This window comes from Cimex lectularius, unplaced genomic scaffold (assembly GCF_000648675.2).
Source record: "Cimex lectularius strain Harlan isolate CLEC.00 unplaced genomic scaffold, Clec_2.1 scaffold17, whole genome shotgun sequence".
NCBI classification, from domain to species: domain Eukaryota; kingdom Metazoa; phylum Arthropoda; class Insecta; order Hemiptera; family Cimicidae; genus Cimex; species Cimex lectularius.
In genome coordinates, this window is record NW_019392640.1 from 1,796,389 (window position 1) to 1,818,355 (window position 21,967).

General features: G+C 36.8%; 1 protein-coding gene across 8 annotated transcripts in view; it reads right to left on the minus strand.

Moving 5' to 3' along the window:
* Positions 1 to 21,967, minus strand: part of LOC106672208 (RNA binding protein fox-1 homolog 2) — a 91,266-nt gene that overhangs the window by 16,630 nt on the left and 52,669 nt on the right. For 6 of the 8 annotated variants that reach the window (XM_014403441.2, XM_014403442.2, XM_014403439.2 and 3 more), the window contains 4 exons: positions 14,580 to 14,876; positions 5,527 to 5,610; positions 4,149 to 4,361; positions 4,005 to 4,058 (listed from right to left, as the gene is read on the minus strand). In XM_014403441.2, coding sequence (XP_014258927.1) covers positions 4,005 to 4,058; positions 4,149 to 4,361; positions 5,527 to 5,610; positions 14,580 to 14,876 — 648 coding nt within the window. The remainder of the gene's footprint in view (positions 1 to 4,004; positions 4,059 to 4,148; positions 4,362 to 5,526; positions 5,611 to 14,579; positions 14,877 to 21,967) is intronic. The other 2 variants (XM_014403443.2, XM_014403440.2) reach the window with 1 other exon arrangement.

Below are 21,967 nucleotides of genomic sequence, written 5' to 3' on the forward strand. Positions count from 1 at the left end.
TCCAAACAATAAAAAGTAAAACTTTTTGAATGCTCCAAAACAACAGTTGTCACAATTCAGATAATGTAATAGAATCAATCAGCCTCCAGCATTGCCCTGTCATGCCGATAGCAAAACAGGCTACGTATACTTGACTGAGTTATTTTTATTAAACACTATATTCTCAGGCACTACTGAGAAGTGTCCTTAAAAAAACAAAACAAAAAATACACTCAGGCTCCTCTACACTAAGCAGTGAATAATAAAAGCTACGAGGTAGTCTTGCCTCGTTTCTATATGTACATCACTTGTATAAAGCCAGACAAGCTCAGCGTCCAAAAGTGGAAATCACCCCGTATAAGAAAGGCCTGCAGTAGGTATTCAAATACAGCACAACAATCTGAACATATTGTGTCTATGAGCTTCTAAAACGAGACAATTTTTCAATAGATAGCTCTACTGCTATCTGTCATCTACTCTACTGCAGATTAGTCATTTCTTTGTATTCACTATCATGCAGAATTAATTTAACATTTGTGTTAGAAATTTTTTTATTTTGAACAAAAACATTTCATTGCATCACTGTGTACCACACAGAAATAAAAAGCCCCCCAAATTCATGCGAAATTTACTGTGCACAAATTGACACATTTGAAAGACAAAAAAACAACTAAAATATTAATTTATAAAAATATTGCCAATGTACATAAAGGCGCTGAAAAAAAAAATTATAATAAAGCAGCAACATTTAAGCACATAATTTCATTTAAAAGAAAAATAATAAAATAAAACCATTAGTTTGATGACTACCAATTGCCATGAGCAAATTGCTCTTTTAATAATGGCGGAGATAGATGAAAACAACCCAAGAATTTAAAAAAAAAAAAAAATGATAAAGAAAACTGCAAAATATAAAGGAGAAACATACTGATGCTTGTCTGACTTTTTCACATAATGCTGCAAGTTATTACCACAAATAAAAATAAAGAAAACAAATAACTGATGGTCAAACACAATCTGAAGACAGTATAAACAGATAGGTAGAGATAGAGATAGATATAGATAGATAGAGAGAGATAAATCGCTGCATGCTCTGCTGTGACTACGCAGTACCTGGCACAGTATCAAGGAACCATCAGTGGCGACACTACACCAGAGATATCCATCCCACTTAACTAAGAGGTCTAGTAGTATTGGAATTTGAAAAGCGAAATTAATTCTAAGCTATGTTATTTTTGTTTTATAATTTCTTTTTTTTCTTCTTCTTCTAGGATCAGTCAAAATAAACAATAAACAAAGGAAGAAAATCACATGCAACTGCCCGTGGTTTTTATGTTGCAAATCCTCTTTTGAGGCTGCCTTTTTATAACATGCACGGACATGTAAGCTTTAAATTTTTTTTCTCTTTTTAATAAATAAAACCCAAGGTATTTTCCAGTTGTACTGACTCAAATTAATGGTCACCAGCCATTCGGAGTGCATTAAAAGCTTTTAAAATGAATGATATGCTCAGCCTGTAAATGTCCAGTTATGTAAAAGAGTTTAAAGAAGATTCTACATTGATTATGGCAATTCTTTCCCTACACAAATAATGATTGAAATGTTGATCATTATTGTTGTGTAGTCGGATGTTCGTTAACGGGCAGGTCCCGCCTATTAAAACAAGAAATGACATGCTCCACACAAAGTGAATTCCAAAATGATTGAATATTCAATCACCTACTGCGCAGGCTATTAGGTTAATTATTTATTTACAGTGTGTAATAATAATTAATCAAGGACACTGATGCATTATAGCTGTAATATTAAGTGGTTTATGCGAGAGAAAATAAAAATAAAATAAAAAATATTGCCTTTGGTGGTGTATCTTTGTACAGTATGCAACCAACAATAGCGGCTAAAAGAATTCTGATTCATCATGGTGCCACAGACAAATGTATCAAATGCACAAACAGAATCGGACATGAATGTGTGAAACGTTCGTACACTCTTTCCTGCTTTTGGGGACTGATCCGAGACTATTCACTAACAGTTCCAGCGATTGGCAACGATCCGTGTCTAAAAATAAAAATTATGTGGGAAGTGAATGCTTGAGAGAGAAACAATCAAACAAAAATTTTTTTCAGGGGAGGGGGAATAAGTGCTAAAACTCAAATTCTCCTTCCAACAACTTTTTCATTAACAAAGGGTCAATGTCTTTTGAAGGTCAGATTAATGATCATTCACCGGAAAGATTATCATTTTGTTACGAAACCGTGAACTCATCCTCTTTCTGCTTTTAACTGCCCCATTAAAAGATAAGGAAAAATTCTCTCTCTCTAAGTACCAAACCGGCGGATAAAACAAATGTAATAAATTGTGTGGCACGATTAATAAAAAGCAACAAAAAAACATACATAAATGACAGAAATGATCAATCCAAATAAGAATAATATTATAATTATAAATAATAGTAATAAAACTATATTTTGATTATCAATATTCATAAATTGGAGTTGTCTATTTGGAGATGTATAGCTTCATTTGGTATACATATATAAAAATACATGTTCGTTGAATATATCATTGCTGTTGGCAACCTGGATTATTCTTAGATCATAAATGTAACGATGACTACAAAACATGAACACTAAATATTGTGTGTTCTTGCAAAACAAAATTGCTAATGTCTAATTTTTATTCTTTTAACATGTTGACTGCGTAAGATGCAAAAGGTGCCATGCCTTCTGGGTGCGGTGCATGCAGTCTGCGTTCTCCCACTTATATTTTTAAAATCTAACTTCATCCGTTACACAATTCTGTTCAGAATTCCTAGAACTTTCTCAGAAAGGGAAAAAGTGTCACAGACTACAATCGTTTCAATTTTTTTTTTTTAAATACACTTGATTTTTAAATCTATTTTGTGAAAACAACGTAATCTTCTTTTCTGTTTGGTTATTTTAATTAATTTTTACCCATTACATAAAATAAAGGAAAAATTATTGTAGAAAGTGGAAACGACTTATCACTGAACTACAAATCCAAATTGAACAAACGTGCTGCGGTAGATGCAATTGTTGCATCGTTTAATTTATATCACTCAGTTAATTGCGATAAAAATTAGAAATCATTTACATTGTTTTTTAAGTACCAGAGAGCTATTCTATGTGGTTAATTGGGTTCCACCATGGGCAACCAAAATGGCCTAACACTTTAGTCAACGCAGTCAACGTGTTAAAAGAATCCAAGCACGACTTTCAATTTTTATTCACTGCTAGAAATTGTTAACAAATAATAATAATAATAATAATAATAATAATAATAATAACAACAACAAGTAACTTTACCATGAAATATTTCTATTGACATAGATGACAGTGCAGGTTTTCAGTGAACTTCATAAGCTGAGAATTAAATGAAATTATTCTAATAGTACAATTGGAATTTTTAAGAGAAAATATTAGAGACATTGAATTCTTCCAGTTTGTTTGACTGAGATAAGACTCGACCTGATTGATAATAAAAAATCAGATTTTTTTTATTGATGGTCAATGATTAGTAATGTTCAGTGTTAGCCTAAATTAAAATTATTTATTAAAGTTCGACGTAAGTATATCCATACAAAATACACGCCCTTTTTCTGAAAGAAAGAATACCAAAAGATATTTTTCAACTAACTTATAACAACTTTGAGTGTCTTAAAAAGCTACATAAAAGAAAATCTATACAATTAAAAAGGGAAAAACCATTTGTTACAACGATATTGGCAACTCGAAGATTTTAATGATTAATCTTTCACAGAAAATTGTTCAAAGAACCTGCCTTTGAAAATGGTAACAAAAACAAGTTGTTGATGAGAGAGAATTCGTTATAATATGAGGGTGCCTAAAATAAAATGTTACAGAATAAAATTGCATCATTAAAAGTAAACCAATATGAGTTTACAGTTATTTTTATGTTGGCTGTTTGACAGCCCTTTTACATAATGGCAATGGTTTAAAAACAAAACAAAACTAACACAAAAAAGATTTATAAAACTTATTTACCTTTGATCCTCGTTCATTGAAGATTATTTCTACATCCAATATAACACCAAATTGCTGTGGGCAAAATTTGTATTAATAATTAAAAAATGGACTATTAAAGAGATAAGTTTGCAATTTTTTAATGCAAATTCTTAATTGACTTACTCCAAACATGGCTCTGAGATCTGGTTCCCGGAATCTGAAGGGAATGTTGGAGACGTGGAGCCTTTTAGCTTGCGTTCCGACTACTTGTCCCGGTGGTTTGGGCTCGACCGGCCCGACTAGTGCAGAGCAGGAGTTGGACGCCGGTACTGTCACACTGCCGCTCTTCCCAGTTGATCCTGCCGTCGCCGCTGAATCACCGTCACCTTCGCTCACCTGAAACACAGATTATTGGTGAAAAAGGGGGCCAATTTTTAACTAAACATCACCACAAAAAAAAAGCAGAACTACAAAGCTACAAATCTACGCTTCACGGTCGTGTGCTGTTTCGCACAAGGTAGTGAATTTTGGCATTTCGGCTTCAGCAGAAAAGCAACATTGCAGTCTATTAAGCGTTAAAGAAAATCTTAAGACAATCTCAAGTATTAAATACTAGCGAGTACGCTACAAGACGCTCAATTAAAGTTAAATTTTAATTCTTAATTAAAGAAATTTATAAGGTATGAATGTTAATCACATTAATTAAAATAAATTAATTAAAACACCATATAAACCAACAGATAGGTCAGGATAAGCAAAACATATAAACAAAAAAGGTGCAATCAATTTTTTGTTAAATAAATACAGAGAGAAAGAGAGAAATTTGAAGAAAAATATCACACTGATAAAAAAAATTGATTATATAGATCAACAAAAATACAATTAAGTTTGCCTTCACAAAAACTTAAAGCATACAAAGGGAAACACAAGACAGCAATGATTTTATTGGATTACAAGGAGGGAGTTGAGGAAAAACCGGATAATTGGATTTCATTGAAACCAACATCCTTGTCATAAAGTATTACAATTTATTAAGTTGCTAATAATGGGGGAATTTGTTTTTTTCTCATTAGGTTCAGATAACTTAGCGAAGTTGTTAGCACAATGCCCCGCATTACAAACTCTGATGACCAAACGTTCTGATTTAAAACAATAAAAAAGGAAAAGGACTTTGCTTAATTTAATATAAGATTCAGATAAATAAATGCCTTACTAATTATACTTGAACTATTTTAATTAAATTTCAAGATGTCCTGGCAGGAAAATGAACCATTGGCAAGCCTTTTTATACAAGAAAATAATGAGGCTGAATGTACTTTTAAAACAAATTATCAAAGGAAAAACCTCAATTAACATAACAGAATCGAGTACTCAATTTTTATAAATCGTACCCCTTTTTTTATGTCGATTTCCCCCCCATCAATTTACCACCGTTTTTCACACTTATCTGATGTGACGTTTCTCTCTCTCTCTACCTCTGTACTCAATTTCTTGCTCCAATATGGATTATCGTAATAATTATATTTAGTAAAACATTTAACAAACGTAGAACAAACACTACCTTGCGGAAAGCCTGATGATTGCACAAATACATGGAAGAACCTTCGGATTGAAGAATGTTTAATTTTTCATCTTTTATCTCGACCTACAACCCAAAAGAACTCTATTACATAAAAAGGAAATTTATTTGAAGTTAGATTTGACTCTAAATAAACAAAAGGTGCTGGCAGATTGAAAAATAAATGACAAAGCCTTTCTCAGAAGCTAATTTTATTTATAAATAACAGTTTGAACTCGGCGTTTACGCTGTAAGGATCCGACATTCAATAATTTGTTTGTGTTCCATACTATTACATCAAATACAAAGCCTAAAACATTTATTTAATAACAGTTAAACGTGGATTTCAATATTTTGGGCCTGTTATGAAGAATTATAGGATCGGAGAATGAAGGACGTGTAACAGACAATTTGTCTAAATAGGAATTAACAATACTGAATGCGAGTTCCCCAATTGAAAACAGGGGTGAAGAGGAACTATCTCGTTAACTGATAGAAAGTCCAGAACAGCGCAGTTAAATTATCTTCAACAAAATCCAATTTAAAACCATTTTTGTTAAATTGAAATAACGTAATTTTCCATTAATTTTTCTAATGTAGGGTAGAAGTACTGTATATATAGGGTGTTCGGCTACTCGTGTTACAAACTTTGCCAGTATATTCTACATTCAAAATGGAACCAAAAAGGTCCTAATTAACTATGGTCTGAATCTCAACAATTTTGGAGTTATTTCATTTTTTCTGATTTTTTAAGAACTCACGACCTTGCTTCAAATAAACAATGGTAACTCCAAAACTAAAAGGTTTTATTCAAATCCATTTGTTGAGACCATTGGGAATTACGTTAAATATCCAATGAGATGTGATCAATACTAAACTTGTAAACATTGAAATAAGCGTTTTAGTAGCGAGAACTTCGATTTTTTTTTTTTGTAAGTTGAAACTCTTACAATGGTGATTCTAAAATACTATTTCCAAACCTAGAGTTCACCAAATTTCAGAAAACGTACTCCATCTAATATCCTTTTTAGTGGTGTAATTTCTTTTTTAATTACTCTGTTCAAAGATGAAGAAATAGATGGAGGAAAGGAAAAAACCATGGCTGACAGATTGGTAAGGACTTGTTGGTTCCATTTTTGAATGTAGAATCTACTGGAAAAGTTTGTAACACAAGTAGCTGAACACCCTGTATATAGTAAATTCATTCACAAGCATAATTATAGAAATTACAATTTTCAGTTAACAAAAAGATAAATAAATGAAATGAAATAGTTTGATTTTGATCTATCATAATAGTCAATTGTCAATCATTCTAAAAGCCTAAATCTTTCTTTGATGCATAAAGAAGCTATATTGTCCATAAGTAGGTAAAAAAGAGACTCTTTCATTACTCAAAATTCCCATCAGAAAAGCTTAAAAGCAGTGACCTTAACTTAGCTTTCATCCGCAGTTTTTCAAAGAGGGACTAGGGTTTATCATCAAAGTTTTTCAGTATTTTTATACTTTGTGTCTGAAGGCCTTCCAACTTAGTGGAGGGAATGGCTTTCCAAATAGACGGTTCTGTGAAGGTCAGTTCAAATAGTCAGTGATTTAAGACAAAAAAACTATCCAATTACAAGATTTTTAAGACCGAGCTTTTATCACTTTTCATGACTTGCCTCTGGTTTTTAACTTAAAACTGGCCTTTACTTACCGACTCAGCAATAATGCAGACAGTACAATGGCCATAGTGTACAAAATATTTTAAATCATTTATTGCAGTGCAAAATTCTTGAAAATAAACTATGTCCTAGGATATTCATAAACAATTTAAATTTTTTTTTTTTAATTATGGACGACAGAAATCAACAGATTTCTAGACATATATCGCAATTTAGGGTCAGAACATGAAAACTGTTGGCAGTGGTTCAACTCAACTGGCTCTGCTCACAAACTAACAATTCAAAAATTAACATCCAAAGACAAAACTGAACGAAACAAAAAAAATCTTTGTACAGCTTATAATTTAATATGCCATATTTATATAATTCAAGAGTATTTAACCCTCCCCTGTTCAAAAATGCTTAGAATTAAAAATTAAACCAATTCAGCTTAGGTTTATAAATTGTCCTCAAATCATTACTTCTAGTTTTGTTTTAAATAGCACAAAATTTTAAAATGGAATTAATGCTGGGCTTGCACTTCCAGTTTCACTCTAGAGTAATAAAAATATATCGATACAGCCAGATGGTATTTATTCGCGTGAAAATATAAAAAACTCAAAGGGCAACTTTAAACTTCAAGTTTTCCTTACAACTATGTTAGCATGTTCAAGTTAATTGAAAACAAGTTGAATAAACCAATACTGCTTCGTATATTTCATATTCATTAGGATTCAAATGTTCAAAAATTCAAAATATAATATATATTATAGACAAAAAGCGGGTGGTTCGTGGACCATCTATTAATTATTTAGGATCCGGGAGGGGGACAACACGGCCGGAAAATCCTTTTTCCGGCTCGGACCCCATGGGAAAAGGGTCCAAGATGCCAGATAAATGCTCCCGGTATTAAAATAAAACTCAAAACCGAGCCGTGTCCCGATGAATGGAAAAATCCTTTCTTTTTGACGATTTGGAAAACGGACTTTTGTCGTCAAATGGACTTTTAAAATCTATGTATCGTCACTAGATGCCGGAAATCCGATTCCGACAGTGGAACATCTTCAACCACCTTCAAACTCTAATCATAATCCTTTCTTAAAAAAGTGGCATTAGTTGAATTTATTTGTATTTGACCAGATTCATTTATTTTCTTGTAATGAACTACATGAAAAGTTAAATTTCAAAATCAAATTGAGTTTGTTGGACACGGATTTAAATTTTCCCAGCGTTTGTTTTTTCCTAATGGCGGCCTACTCTTGATCAAAGTAAGCAATTGAAAAAGACACAAAGATAGGTAGAATGTATATTAAAATAAATAAAACAGACAAAATACAAATAAATTAAACAAAGCCCATAATTTTAAAGAAAGGACGTTTTGACTTCGAATGGGGGTTGAGCCCTGAGACACTTGTTCCCACTATCGGTGCCCGGAATTCCGGCATCCAGTGGCGGTAAACGTGGAAAGTACTTTGTACAATTTCCATTTGAGGAGATTCACTGTAATATTTTGTCCCAAAATGTCTACAGGAAAAGCTGAAGTTCAACTACAAACATAATCTTCCTCTTAGATTTAAATTGAATCTGTAGCTAAACAAATGTTGTTCTAGCTTATTTCTTAGAAGTTTTAAGCGAAAAAGTTGTTTCCTTTTTAATTCTGGTTGTTTGAACTTTTTATTTTGCAATTGTTATGACAGGTCTTCACATAATGGCGTAAATTAGCCCGCGTTAGTTTTTGCTGACCTACCCCAGATCAAAGCAAACGTTTGAAAAAAAAAAAAAAAAAGGACACAAAATTACCTGGTAGACCTTTCGGTACAACTTATCACTATGAATTTCGTCAAATGTATATTTCAAATTCAAGTACGAAGTACGTACCGCGTGTTCCATCACTTGCCGGAATTCCAGTGCTGATAGCGATAGAAAAAGTTTCAGGACAAAACAGTGAAATGTCAACCCCCTTTTCAAACTCTAATCCTCTTCCTTTCTTCAATTTGTATTTGAACCGATTAATTTATTTTAAGGAACATTCTACCAGGGTTTGTTGTGTCCTTTTAAATCGTTTGCATTGTTTGACAAATACAATTTGCGCCATTTTGTGAAGTCCTGCCGCAACAATTATTACAAAACTAATGACCTGTTGGGAAATATGGAACGATATAATTTACGAAAGAGTGAAAACTGATTGCGAATAGCAAGTCGATAGCAAGCAAATTGAGTCGTTCACGATGGTTTTGTTTTCTCATGGTGGCGGGGTCTTTTCAAAGTCCCATACTGGCTTACCACGTGGATAGATCAGTGGGCACAACATAGGATCACAATGAGGGCTTAAAGCAGAAATTTAACTTTGGACCGCTTTGACGATAGGGCACGATGTGTCGACGATGTCCTGGCGGTTTTCCTTCACAAGAAGAAAGCAAAACTCCAGCTATTGTGTAGATATGTTAAATCTATGCATCCATCGGTACACTATCGATTAAACGCAAGTTCAAGTTATAACTTTCGTCTCGTATTGTTTCAATTACAGTCTTGTGTCTTCAGCATAAGGGTTTTAACCAAAATGCATGACACTAAAGGGGTGTCAAAACTGCGCTGACTAGTTTTTATTTTTTGGGCGTCCTGATCGCCATCCACAGCTTTGGAGGAATCTATTTGAGTTAAAATTGACCGTACGACGGAATTTACCCTTACATGGCAACAAATCCAATCGGTGAATATGGTCTTACATTTTAACACGGTTAAGGTCCAATATCTGGTATTTCTTGCCTTGTGGCAGAAAAAGAGGCAAACATTGTTCATAAAATTTGGACGATTAAGACGATTTATCCAACTCCAAATTGATTTGTGGTTTTGGGAGTGAAATAAGGCCATTGTTGGGGCAGGAGTTAAAATGGCCGCCAGTTTTGTAGGCCTCAAAGAGTTTAGCATTGCAGTGCCACGTCTAACATCCATTGAACCTAAGCTGTGCTAGGGTTGGGAGTGTTCCTCCAATATAATATAATATAATGGAATGGAACAGTTACGTGGTTAGTCACTGGCACGTGAAAACACAAATATAACTCCCGATTTAAAAAAAATAGTACAAAATATAAAGAAATATGATACTCAATAACACGACAATATTAGTACTAAGAGTACTGTAACTGTTACTGTAAGGAGAGAGGTACACCAACGACCAACAGATGACGAAGTTTGAACGCAGGCACCGGCCCCCCTCCCACAAACGACAATTTTTAATTACTTATTCCTTAGTTACTTAGTCCTCACCAACAATGATTTATTCTTTGGATAATTTTTCGAATAAATTTGAAATCTCGTTGAAACCATCAAGAGCGAAAATTCGTGGAGCGGTTAAACCATTTTGATATTGATCGGCGTTTCGGGTTTCGCGATTATACAGTTAAAATACTCAGAATTTAAAACAGCGTTTTGGCTTAAAGTTCCTTAGAGAATTAAGGCATAATTTGATTTGACACAAATTCAATTTGTTTTGAATCTAAATTAGAACTTTCCTTTACAGATATGCTGTGAATCTGTCCACAATGAAGTTCGTTAAGTCACAGAATTGTGGCGTTTTGACAAATTTGACGCAAAATTTCCAAGGTCCAAGGTTTTGACTGAAATGTTTTAAATTTACTTATTCATGTATTTTTATATATTCAGAATTAATTTTTTTTCACAACTATTTACCAGGTTTTAGTTTTTTAGAAAACATCCCGTCCCTCTCTGTTTCAAACATTAAAATTACGATTTACATTTATATTTTTATTAAATCCATTATATTTCGTGGTCCGATTGTCCAAATAACTTCTTTCAAATAATTAATCTTTATGTAAGGTATTGGCTGAAATGAAAAAGTTAGTGTCACGAGCGGAATTCGAACCCTCGACCTTCGGCTGCTCTGCTACCACTTGAGCTATCGTGACTTCGATCCACTAGGACACCAACTCTCATCTCAACCTACCTTTCGAATTTTCCCTCCTTTTTGCTATTTTTTAAATGTCGTGTAATCAGGAGTCGATTCTCGGCGACAAATGAAATGGATCGAAGCACGATAGCTCAAGTGGTTAGAGGAGCGGCGTATTGAGCCGAACGTCATGGGTTCGAATCCCGCTCGTGACACTAACGTTTTCATTTCAACCAATACCTCACATAAATATATTTTTATTGTTAATGAGAATTGTAAATTTTTATTTTAATGGTTAGAAAGACCAAAATGACAAGAAACGAACAAAGTACAGTTCATCACCTCGACCCAAAAAATGTTCACAATATAATTAATTATATTCCCTTTGATTTGTTTAAATAATGTTGCGCAACTTTGATTTTAACGATCATTACAAAAAAATCCATTTATCAAAATAGAATGAAACAAACAAAACTGGAGAGGTATTACCGAACTCGTCTGGCCGAGAGAAAAAAAGGCGAATTTTTGATTAATCCAGCATAGCGGAGGTTCTTTATTTAAACTTTTCAACCGATATCAAAGAGGGAGAAACGTCAGAAAAGTTTCTTCATTCGTCAACATGTCAAAATGAAAACGTCGATCAAAGTTTCCCCGGGTCGAGATTATTGAACAAGGGGGAGGAGTGCCGTTTCTGGTATAGCCTCCATCCCAAGTCACCACCGGTTGCGGTATTAACGAGGAATCCTCCCTCTGAACCTGCGCGTCTGCACAAAAAAGCTGCAGGCTCCGGTATTAATATGTGCAGACATTCGTCTCCATGGTCGATTCGAGATTCGCACAGTGAACACGAAAATAGGTGGATAAATCCGGTTGCAAGTGTGGAACCTCGAGGGGATCCGACGTCGGAGGGTCGGTACACGATAATCGGATCTGGCTCAAAATCGGAGATTTATGGGATCACAGAAATGGGCACGTACAAGTCTTGACGTGTCTGATCGACCACACCCTAAACCTGCTCCGCTCCTACAACCCAAAAACGCGGTCACAGTTTGTGAGAAGCAAAGCTCTGAGTTCAATGGGTCGACTGAATGATTCTTTAATTAAGTCATTGCAACGGGTTCAATTTTATTCGATAAAATAATGATTTCTGTTTACAGGTAAGGGCTGATATTTACCAAAACACTAGTACAGACCTAAGGTGTTTACAAAATTCAAATTGTTGTAATTTATTTATTGTAATTATTATTTCCTCTTGAGGACTTCGGGTGATGAACCTATAATTTGGTCTGTCAGAAATCAGACACCTTTTCTTAGAAATGGGGACTGACTACATCATGGAAACTCTTTACTACATCCTTAAGGACTCTTTCAGACAAGGCGACTGACTAGTTGAACGGACGGATGTCAAGGAGTGTGACGTGGCAGCAAAAAGAAGCGAAGTTTGGAGGGAAGTCGCACAACAGTATTTGAGAGAAAGCGCCCGTTTCCCAATTTTATAACATCGGATAAACCCACACTTTTCTTTACTGGGTTTCCTCCTTTTTGCTTCTCGGGTTCTAACATCGTACTGACCTCCCGTCGGGAAGAGAGGTTGATTCCACAAGTTGCCTGGTGTGAAACCAGCAAAGAAGTCTCTTCACACGGCAGTAAACTAGTTAAGAGTCAACCGGGCACATTAGTTGAATCAACCAAACCGCCTCGCCTGAAAGAGGCCCCTCTTGAGGTCTGCGGGATGATGAATATAAAGTTTGGTCTGTCAGAATTCAGACCCCCATTCTTAGAAATGGGAACTGTCTACATCCGGGAAACACTCTTTACTACATCTTTAAGTCTCAATAGACTATTAAGGAGAGGAAGAGTTCAGGAGAACATCAGATACAATGATGTAGTATAAAGATGGTTCCAGAACGAAGGGACCGGGTCGGTTGTGTTTTGGTACGCCTAAAACATGCGCAAATTAAGCATTCGATTCAAACTCATTAGGGAAGTACACAATCCGTCTTTCAACTGATTCGATTGTTTATACATAGAATCGGACAAGAGAAGCAACTGTAGAACGAAATTGTAATCACTTATTCAGTAGGAAAAGGTTCCACGCTTTTGGAAAACGTTTTTATCGGCGAGATCGATAGCACGCAAAGTTACAAAAAAAAGTGATCGCAAGAGTCGTTACGGTTAACTCAGAAGGCAATCAATTAAGCATAAATGGTGGACGGGAGAAAACAACAATAAAATAATTAACAGCTCCCCCTCGGTCTTTGCCAAGTGGGGAGTGAAGTAAAACGATTAAGTAAAATTGCCCTGGGCCGGCCAACTCGGCAGATAAACAAGGCCGAAGACGATAAAGTAGAATGGGAAAAACAGGCGGGATTTTATACGTCTTATCGGAGGATGCAGATAAATGGACCGTGTGGGTTAGGGAACGTTTTATTATTCCAGAAAGCCCGAAGGCTTCACACTTCTGTATTTTGGAACGGACATTAATCTAGCCTCGGAGAAGAGTTTACGAGCTGTAATCAATCATCGGTCCCCGACACGTATGGATGCACATCTCTTCCTTTGGGCAGGTGTCGTCTCGGATGGAAAGTCTGGCAATCGGTCGAAGTGTAGGAAAAATCTTAAAGGATCTCATTTTATCTGTCAATTCACCTAAATCCTGATCGGAAGAGTAAACTGAAGGATTAATTCAACTGCATGTATAGTTGTGTCAGGTTTTATTGCAGTTGTTTGTGGTGCTGGTGATGAGAAAGGTGTGGCACAAGTAAAATTGGCATATTGAATTTTGGAGAGTTGCGTTAACAACTGAGGAGGAAAATGAAAGGACCAAAAAAGATGAGTATGAACGAGGATAGCGTATATGGTAATGGAACCTACTAGAAAAACTGCGCAAACATACAAGTATGTATGTTTCAACAAATAAAAGGAGTTGATAGCGGGTGTTACACTGTGAAGATACTGCCGGGAAGAGGAGACAGCATAACACATTCTATGTTTCTGTTAAGGTCTATGTAGGTGCAGGTTCTTGCAACCTGGATAACAAAAACCACAAGGAAGATCCTACACAAAGGAGCCGTTGGCAAAGCTATGGAGGCTGATTAATAACCTGAAGCTGGTCAGTGAGATATAAGTAACAGGGGAGCACAATAGATCTATTTCGGTCGAGGTGCCTCTTTCATCCCTAACTTATCCTAGTGGCTGTTGGTGTTCAAGTCAGTGAACTCATGTTGAACCGGCTAGGGTCACTTATTGGGTCTGTCTTCAGAGATGGCGAAATGACGAAATGTGTTTGAATACTTCAACAAACCAATGAGTTAAGACAGACCCATTAAGTGACCCTCCCTATGCCGGTTCAGCAGGGCATGAAAGGAGGACGATCCAATCGCGGCACACGAACTAACTGAACTGGACTGGACGAACAGGAAGAAATTGTTGTACAGTCACATCAGTTGACCTCACGCATGAAAATCTGACAGATGAACTGTTCTTTAGTAAGAAATTTTGTTCCTTACCGGCTGTTGTTCTATCCCGTTGATCTGCTGGGCGTTGGGCGAGAAGGGCGGCGCTGAGTTCGGCTGAGGTCCTTCCTTAGGTTGAACCGTGGTAGCTGTCTGAGTATCCTTGATTTGAGGAGGGGCGGGTGGCGCCTGTGCAGCCGAAGAAGCGTTAACCACTCCTGCTGCGGCTGCAGCAGCGGCGGCCGCAGCAGCTGCAGCAGCCGCCTGCGCCTCCCCGTTCTGCTGCTGGAACTGGGCCGCAGCAGCGCCGTACGGCGAGCCCATGCCCGCGGCTGCCGCCTGCACCATATGCTGTAACATAAGAATAACACGTTAACGGAAAGTATTATTTTAAAAATCGTTTTAACATTGGAGTTTATAATTGGAAATTGCTTGAAACTTGGGTTGATAAAGGGCCTCTGTGCTATTCAGTGGCCCTCTCATTTGTTGTGTTCCTGTCAGGGTGAGGCCCTTTCAGCCTCTCCCAGTGGGTCGATAGCTATCAAAAGGGCAAACGGGGTCTTGATTTCCCCGAAGTCCACCGTTCCGCCCCGAAGCCGGAATAATTCCTGATCGAAATGGGTCCGTTACCAAAAAAAAAAAGCGGCATTTCCTAAATGTACAATAAAACGCTTTTACTGGCTTGAGTTCTTTAATCTCAAGACTTCTCAAGAAAACAACACACACTTTTCTACTGGCTATTCGGTTTCAGTTTAAAAAAATTTCAACATTAAACATAAAATCTGAATTAAAAAAAAACATGGGTGGAATAAGTAAAAGTAACTAAACAATCATGTATAATTTCAATGTTTCTGTTTTTAGTTATCGTCTAATTTTCCACTCCCGAATAACCTGGATCACCGTATGGTCTTGATGGGAAAGGAAATTCAAATGCTACTGCCAAGCTTTCGACCTTTTTAAAGATCATCATCAGGAAGAAATAATCTTAAATAAGTCTACAAATTGACATAATTGAGTTTTTAATAAATGATTTTCAAGTTCCTTTGAAGGCTCATTCAATCCCATTTCCCCCATTGTCAAGGACTTTCCCCCATTGTCAAGGACTTAAGTCTCTAAAAATTACAAAACTTAATGTCAATTTTTAGACGTATTTAAGATTGTTTTGACCTGATGATATTCATCAAGACCATACAGCGATCCAGATTATTCGTGAATAGTTAACATAAGTCATAGTTTGATATGACCGTTTGCCTAAGCATGAATACTCCAAAATATTGCTTTTTTGAGATCAGCATGTTTTTCTCAGACTGTTTCGAATTTCTTTGACCGACTCATTGTCAGTACCAACATTGCCAAGGACTATCAGTATTGCTATAAATAAAAAAACTTGGCAGGAATAATTGAATTTGCTTTCTTATAAAGACCATTCCGTGATCCAGAGAGTATTCATGATAATTTGAATGGACTGTTCCCGTGAGATATGTAGATAAGGTCTAGATTCTTTCTTTTATATATAAAGTAAAGAATAAAATGCTTCGGAAATTGGGAGAACGAAGCAATCATTCCAAAAGGAAGATAAAAGAAATTCATTCTCAGAATCCAAAAAGGTCCCTTTTTCACCGATGCTCCAAGCCGACCAACAGCGCTGATAGGAGGAAAAAAGGGCCGAAGGGCCCAGGGATCCTTTTCTCGCCTAAACCAACATCTATCGCATGCATAATACATGCGAACGAAAGGTTTCTACAACAAAGTCAATTCGTGTATAAAAGATTACGGCTTCTAACATGGCCAAGTTGCGGATCGATAAAATAAATATTCGAAGATTGAATAATGGTGTTAAAACCTTTCCCGGCTTCCGCGAATTGTTTTAAGCACAGTCGAACGGATCTCGGGAGGAAAGCTTGTCGGGCTTAAGAGAAGCCATTGAATCGTTTATGGGCAGGTTTTAGGGGCATTTTTCTTTTCATTTTCTCGACGGCTTCCAATTTCCACCCCTCGCGGAAATTGTTCTCGACGTCGATGGGAATATCAGGCCCGTTTCACCTGGGTTGTTTCCAAAGGACAAATACGTCCAATTGGCGATGACAGGCGGTCAATTTACGCAATTGATTCGGCGAAGTGATTGACTCATAGCCACTGCCACTTCCGTTCCGAACATAGATGTGCTTCATTTATTTCACGTAAACTTAAGAATCTTCCAAATCCGGTGCATATAGGCGGGTTCGAAAAGTTATTTTAAATCGAAGACGAGAGTTATTAATGGGTTTTTAATAGGACGATTAAGCGTAAAATAATGGAAGGTCGTAAACCAGTTTTCAGTCAAGTCATAAAACAATACAGCTTAGAAGAAACTTGAGCAAGACGCCCTAACTTTTAATCCTCCCCCGAAACAAAAATTTACACTTGAAATCCGATGGGCTTTAAAACAAAACCGAAGATTTTTCAAGTGATTAAGTAAAGAGGAGGCCGATAGCATTTACCTTCCTTCGTCCTCGGACGGTGAGGTCATTGTCACTTCACGTGGTTTTCAGACCCAGCTCACCACCCCTTGACCATATCGACCCCGCATTAGTCTTAATCACCTTAAAACACCTTTTACTCTCAGTATACTCGGTCACTTGTCCGAATGGTGGTAGGAGAGTCGTTTCTCCCTAGCCCGCACCTATCCTCGTTAGTTTGGTCTGACAAGACGAATTTTGGCTATTCACTATTTTTCAGTCATGGTTTTTTTGGAATGTGACATGCTTTTTAATTTTATATTTTCTGCGTCATAGTTATAAGCAGGTTGAAACAAAAATACAAATCAACCACTGAACTTGGAGATATGCCGAAACGAACATACTACAAAGGAAAATGGGTACAAAAAAACTTCCGACCTAATTTGAAAACTGTTTTAAAGCTTTACAGTAAAAGATTGATTACACTTTTGCTGTCGCATTTTTTCTCTGCTTCACATAGAATAATGTATATGTCCTAATCCTAGCCTAACCTAAAATGCAAAAACATATCCCTGATAAAATGGTACAAATCCGATTAATTATTAACTGCACCTAAACCCATCATATTACGAAATTAAGAACACAAATGCGTTTCGGCCTTTCGCCATCGTCACCGTTTAGTTGGATCGGGGTATAAGCAGGTTGAGGCCACCCATATAAACCAAGCACTTTATATGAACGCTCCTGTTAGTTTTAACGTTTTACAGCAATAATGTGTAACATAACCCGAACCTAACTTAACCTGTTCTATCTAACCTTACTACGATCAACTAAATGGTCAACCAAGACCATTTGTGAATCCAACCCACAAACATATCCATATCTTAAAAGGCGATAATTTTGATTAACTAACTTCACTTAAAAAGCATCATATTTAAAGACAGACGCGTTTCGACAATTTGTCATGTTCACTGTCTAGTTGAATCAGGGATATAAGTAGGTTAAGGTACCAACAAAAACCAATGAAGCAGACCAAAACTACTAAGATAGGTCCGAATTCGTTTATATACGACCCAGTTGTAACAGACATCTTCATTATCTTCATAGCATGATCGTTATGAACTTTCTGATAAAGGTTCCGCCTTTCACCCGATTACTATCTTTTTGAAAATAGACTGTATAGGCTACATTTGTAGAAAGGTTCGTTATTTAAAATCCAATTCTTTATTTCCATTACGACGTAGCTATTATTGAAGTTCTGAAAATTAAAACCTAGGAGAGAAAGCAGTTTGATGTAACTTTAAGAATAGATCTTAACATCTAACCGATCCTGTATCAAAACAAACCAAGTCTGTAATTGTTTGGCTTATGACACGTATTTCCCACCTCTAATGCTCAATATGCTAAGGATAATTGTTCATTAAGCTTTATGTTTTCTAATAGATATTCGACATATTTTAACACGACTAGCGCTTCTCATAGGAGGGTGAGATGGTTGAGACCACACGCTCGTCGCTGTAGATTACAATTAATCAGAAACGCCAAAGTTTTCGTCGTTAAATTAAACGGCTGCGGAGGAAAGCGTTCATCCGACAAGCTGCGACGTGGAACTATTAACAAAAGTGGTTTTGATCCGGGGATGAGAGTTGACACCGGAGGGCGGTAGAGCTAGAGGGCCCAGCCGTAATTCAGGATGATAAACGGCGATGACGATTAATTAATTTTTCAACATCTACACGGATGCCAGGAATAATTGCCATGGCGTAAACTGGGAAAACGTGACGAAACTGGTTTTGTAGTGTTTAAACAAAGTTAGTAATTACATGTTGCAAAAACGCCGGATTCCACCTTGGTGGCGCGTATCCACTGCAATCGGCACGACATTCTGAAAAATTGCGAATTGTGGTGCCGTACTGGCCGCCGGGCAATAATTAGATAAAAAAAATTTCGTGAAGAAAGACATATGAAAAATGCCATCACGATTGCATTCCAGATGGAATGCCTCACACAACACGTCCGGGCCGTTTATTAAAGAGAAATATGGGGCCAAAATGGAGGGTCAGAGTAAATTCTACATACAAATCTTAAAGATGAGGACTGGACTATACCATATATAATTCAGAAAACATCAGTAGATTGCCTCTTGGCCTGAATTACTGGTGAGCACATAAAAACTAAAGTGCGTGACAGAATGCCAAAGACTTTATTGATAAGATCCAGGCCATCCCCCTGTGATATCTTCGGCCTAAATGACTTTCTCATGGGTAAAATGGTCCTTAGCCGCTGAGTCGGGAATAAAAAAGAAATTGACCAAAACTTCATTCTAATGTTTAAACATTGATGTATATTTGGTATGTTACAGATCAAACAGTCCAAACAGCAATCAACGTTGGCATACCAACAGCAATCAACTTTGGCATACCGAGCTTGTGAGATTTCTTAATGAGTAATATAACAAAGGTCTGCTTGATGATGAATCATCTTCAGCAGAGGTTTTGTGTGTTTAGTCGAGTCTTTATTTCACTTGTAGGTGTTATTTTGACCTAAAGATGGCGGAACTGATTTAAAGATTTGTCTGTAAAGATATCTTATAATCCAGGTCTGACTAGTCTCGCTGTTTGTCGTTATCGTTCCTTATAAGGTCATAACCGGAGTCCCACTGCACGTAAGGCCCATCCCTCGAGTAATTATAATTTTTCAAGAAATCCGCGGTTACACCCATAAAGCACTAAAGTGTTTCAACAACCAAATTTACGCTTGAGGTCCGATAGAAAACGTGGAAGAAGATTGATCACATTTTGTACAGGATGGACTTGATCCTTAAACAAAAGTTAATCGACATACTCAACCCAGCTCAATTATTTCTATTGAGAAGCTTGGTCATTTAATATCATCTTGGTCCGCCTAATCTCGCTTTTAGTCGGTCAGGACAGTTTTGGATTGCCGCTATATTTGACGTTATAAGAGGTTGAGGCACCAACACAAGCTCACCAATGACTGATGATTTCGTCTGACAGAAATCAGCAAGGCTTGTTATAGTTAGGGACAGAGGTCTACAGACCAAAACCAACCTTCATTGAAAGCCATTGGAGGCAACCCTCCACTTCCGAACATCTAATACAATTCAAAGCAATTCTAATGTTACAAATCTATGTCTAAGCAATTTGACGTCATATATTCATATTTAGTATTTCCAAAACTAATGAAAACAAAAAGAACTTAATACTTAACTAATGTAGGATTTCTTTATGTGAGGCTCACAAGTAGGTGGTGTTCTCTCTGTAAATTAACTCAACTATTAAACTATAAATAAGCATGTCCATATTTCCTGATGGAATACGCTCAAAATTTAAATATAGGACATTAAGTTCGTTGGATTGGTGAATGCAGCAGAGGAAAAGTTAAACAAATCGCTTTTCTTTTATAAAAATTCTTCATGGAGTTGCAATACGTGCACAAGTCTGGAAAGGAAACTCTAGAAGACGATGTGAACTTTTTTAGGTTTAACGATTTCCTCGAAATCCTTCCAACGTTGAAATAATCAAAACTTATTTTGGCCGGCTAAACAAAAGGCATTGGGCGGTTTTAATATGTGTTCGGGTTAATTTTAGTTTATTGTAATCAACCTTTTCCAAACAAATTGAGACTAGTCTGGCGGCGTTCCTTGGGTTTCGGTTTTTAAGAACCTGGCTCGATGCCTCTTCGCCTTTAAGTTAGGATCTGCTCTTTTCACTTCGTCACACCTCCACCATTCTCCTTAATTTTCCTTTTCCCCCGACCCGTTTACACAGGAACTAAATGATATCAGCCGTTTTCGAAAAATTAAACAGGTTATGCAAAAATGTGATGATGCGCCCAACTTCCTCCTTACCAATTAAAAGCACCAATTGACTCCTTGACCTGCCACGTGACGTAACATGGGAACTGGGTGCGATAATTTCCAGCCGTTCTGGCGACACTCAAGGTCCGATTGCGAGTACATCCGTGGAAGAGTACGTGCATTTTGTTCAACAAAGTCTTAACTGCCTGTACCGCGCAACACAATTTCTAATTGCGATTTCTTCTTGAGGTCAACGGGGTGATTGGCCTGCAGTTTGGACGTTTCCAGTGGTTGTTTTGTATAGAAAGCCGAAACTCACCTGACGAACCGAAAGAACAGAGGATAGATCAGAATGATCGGAAACAACTACACGGTAATATCTAAACGTATCAGCAGTTAGCACACTGCGATGAACGTTCCCGTGACACGCTGTCGTCAGACTCATCGATCTATATCAGAATATCTAGCTTTTTTTTCAGTCGAAAGTCTATTTACGATCGAAAAAAACAACAACAATGTATTCTTCAAATGTAGAAATGAAGACTCTTAGATCCTAGCGGAACAATACTAAACAGTTAACGATCATACACTCACTCTTTAAGTTCATCTATTACGCATTTGGAAACACTTACCAGCTGACGGGTTAAAAACGTTTCGGAGAGCAGATGTCTCCACCGGACGTAAAGCATCTGGTTAGCATCTGTTGCTAATTATCAATACTATTCGAGCCCGGCCGGTTTGTATTCATAACAGCCGTGCGAAAATCTCCCGATCTTCACGTAGGGCCTAAGATAAACGCATTCCTCATCACGAAGTCTTATCTGCTGGTCAAATAGCTGCCATACTAGAATCATATTAAACACGGATAAACGCTTTTCCAACGGCGTTATTTGAAAAAATCGTGTTTAAAGGAATGTGCAGGCATCGAAATACTGATAAATGAAGTAGGCATGGTGAAAAAGTGCAAGTAATGAAAGTTCAACAACCAGAAGATGGCAATGATTGCTCTCAAAGGAATCAAGGAATTTTTTTAATCTAAAAACATTTCTAACCAGAATCGTTGAGATCATAAAAAGGGCTGAAAGATAATAAGCCCTGTTGCCGGTTTTTCCGAGGGGCGAACACCTTTAAATAGGGCCTGGGAATAGGGGTTGCTAAGGGAGGTTCCATAGTTCAAACTACAT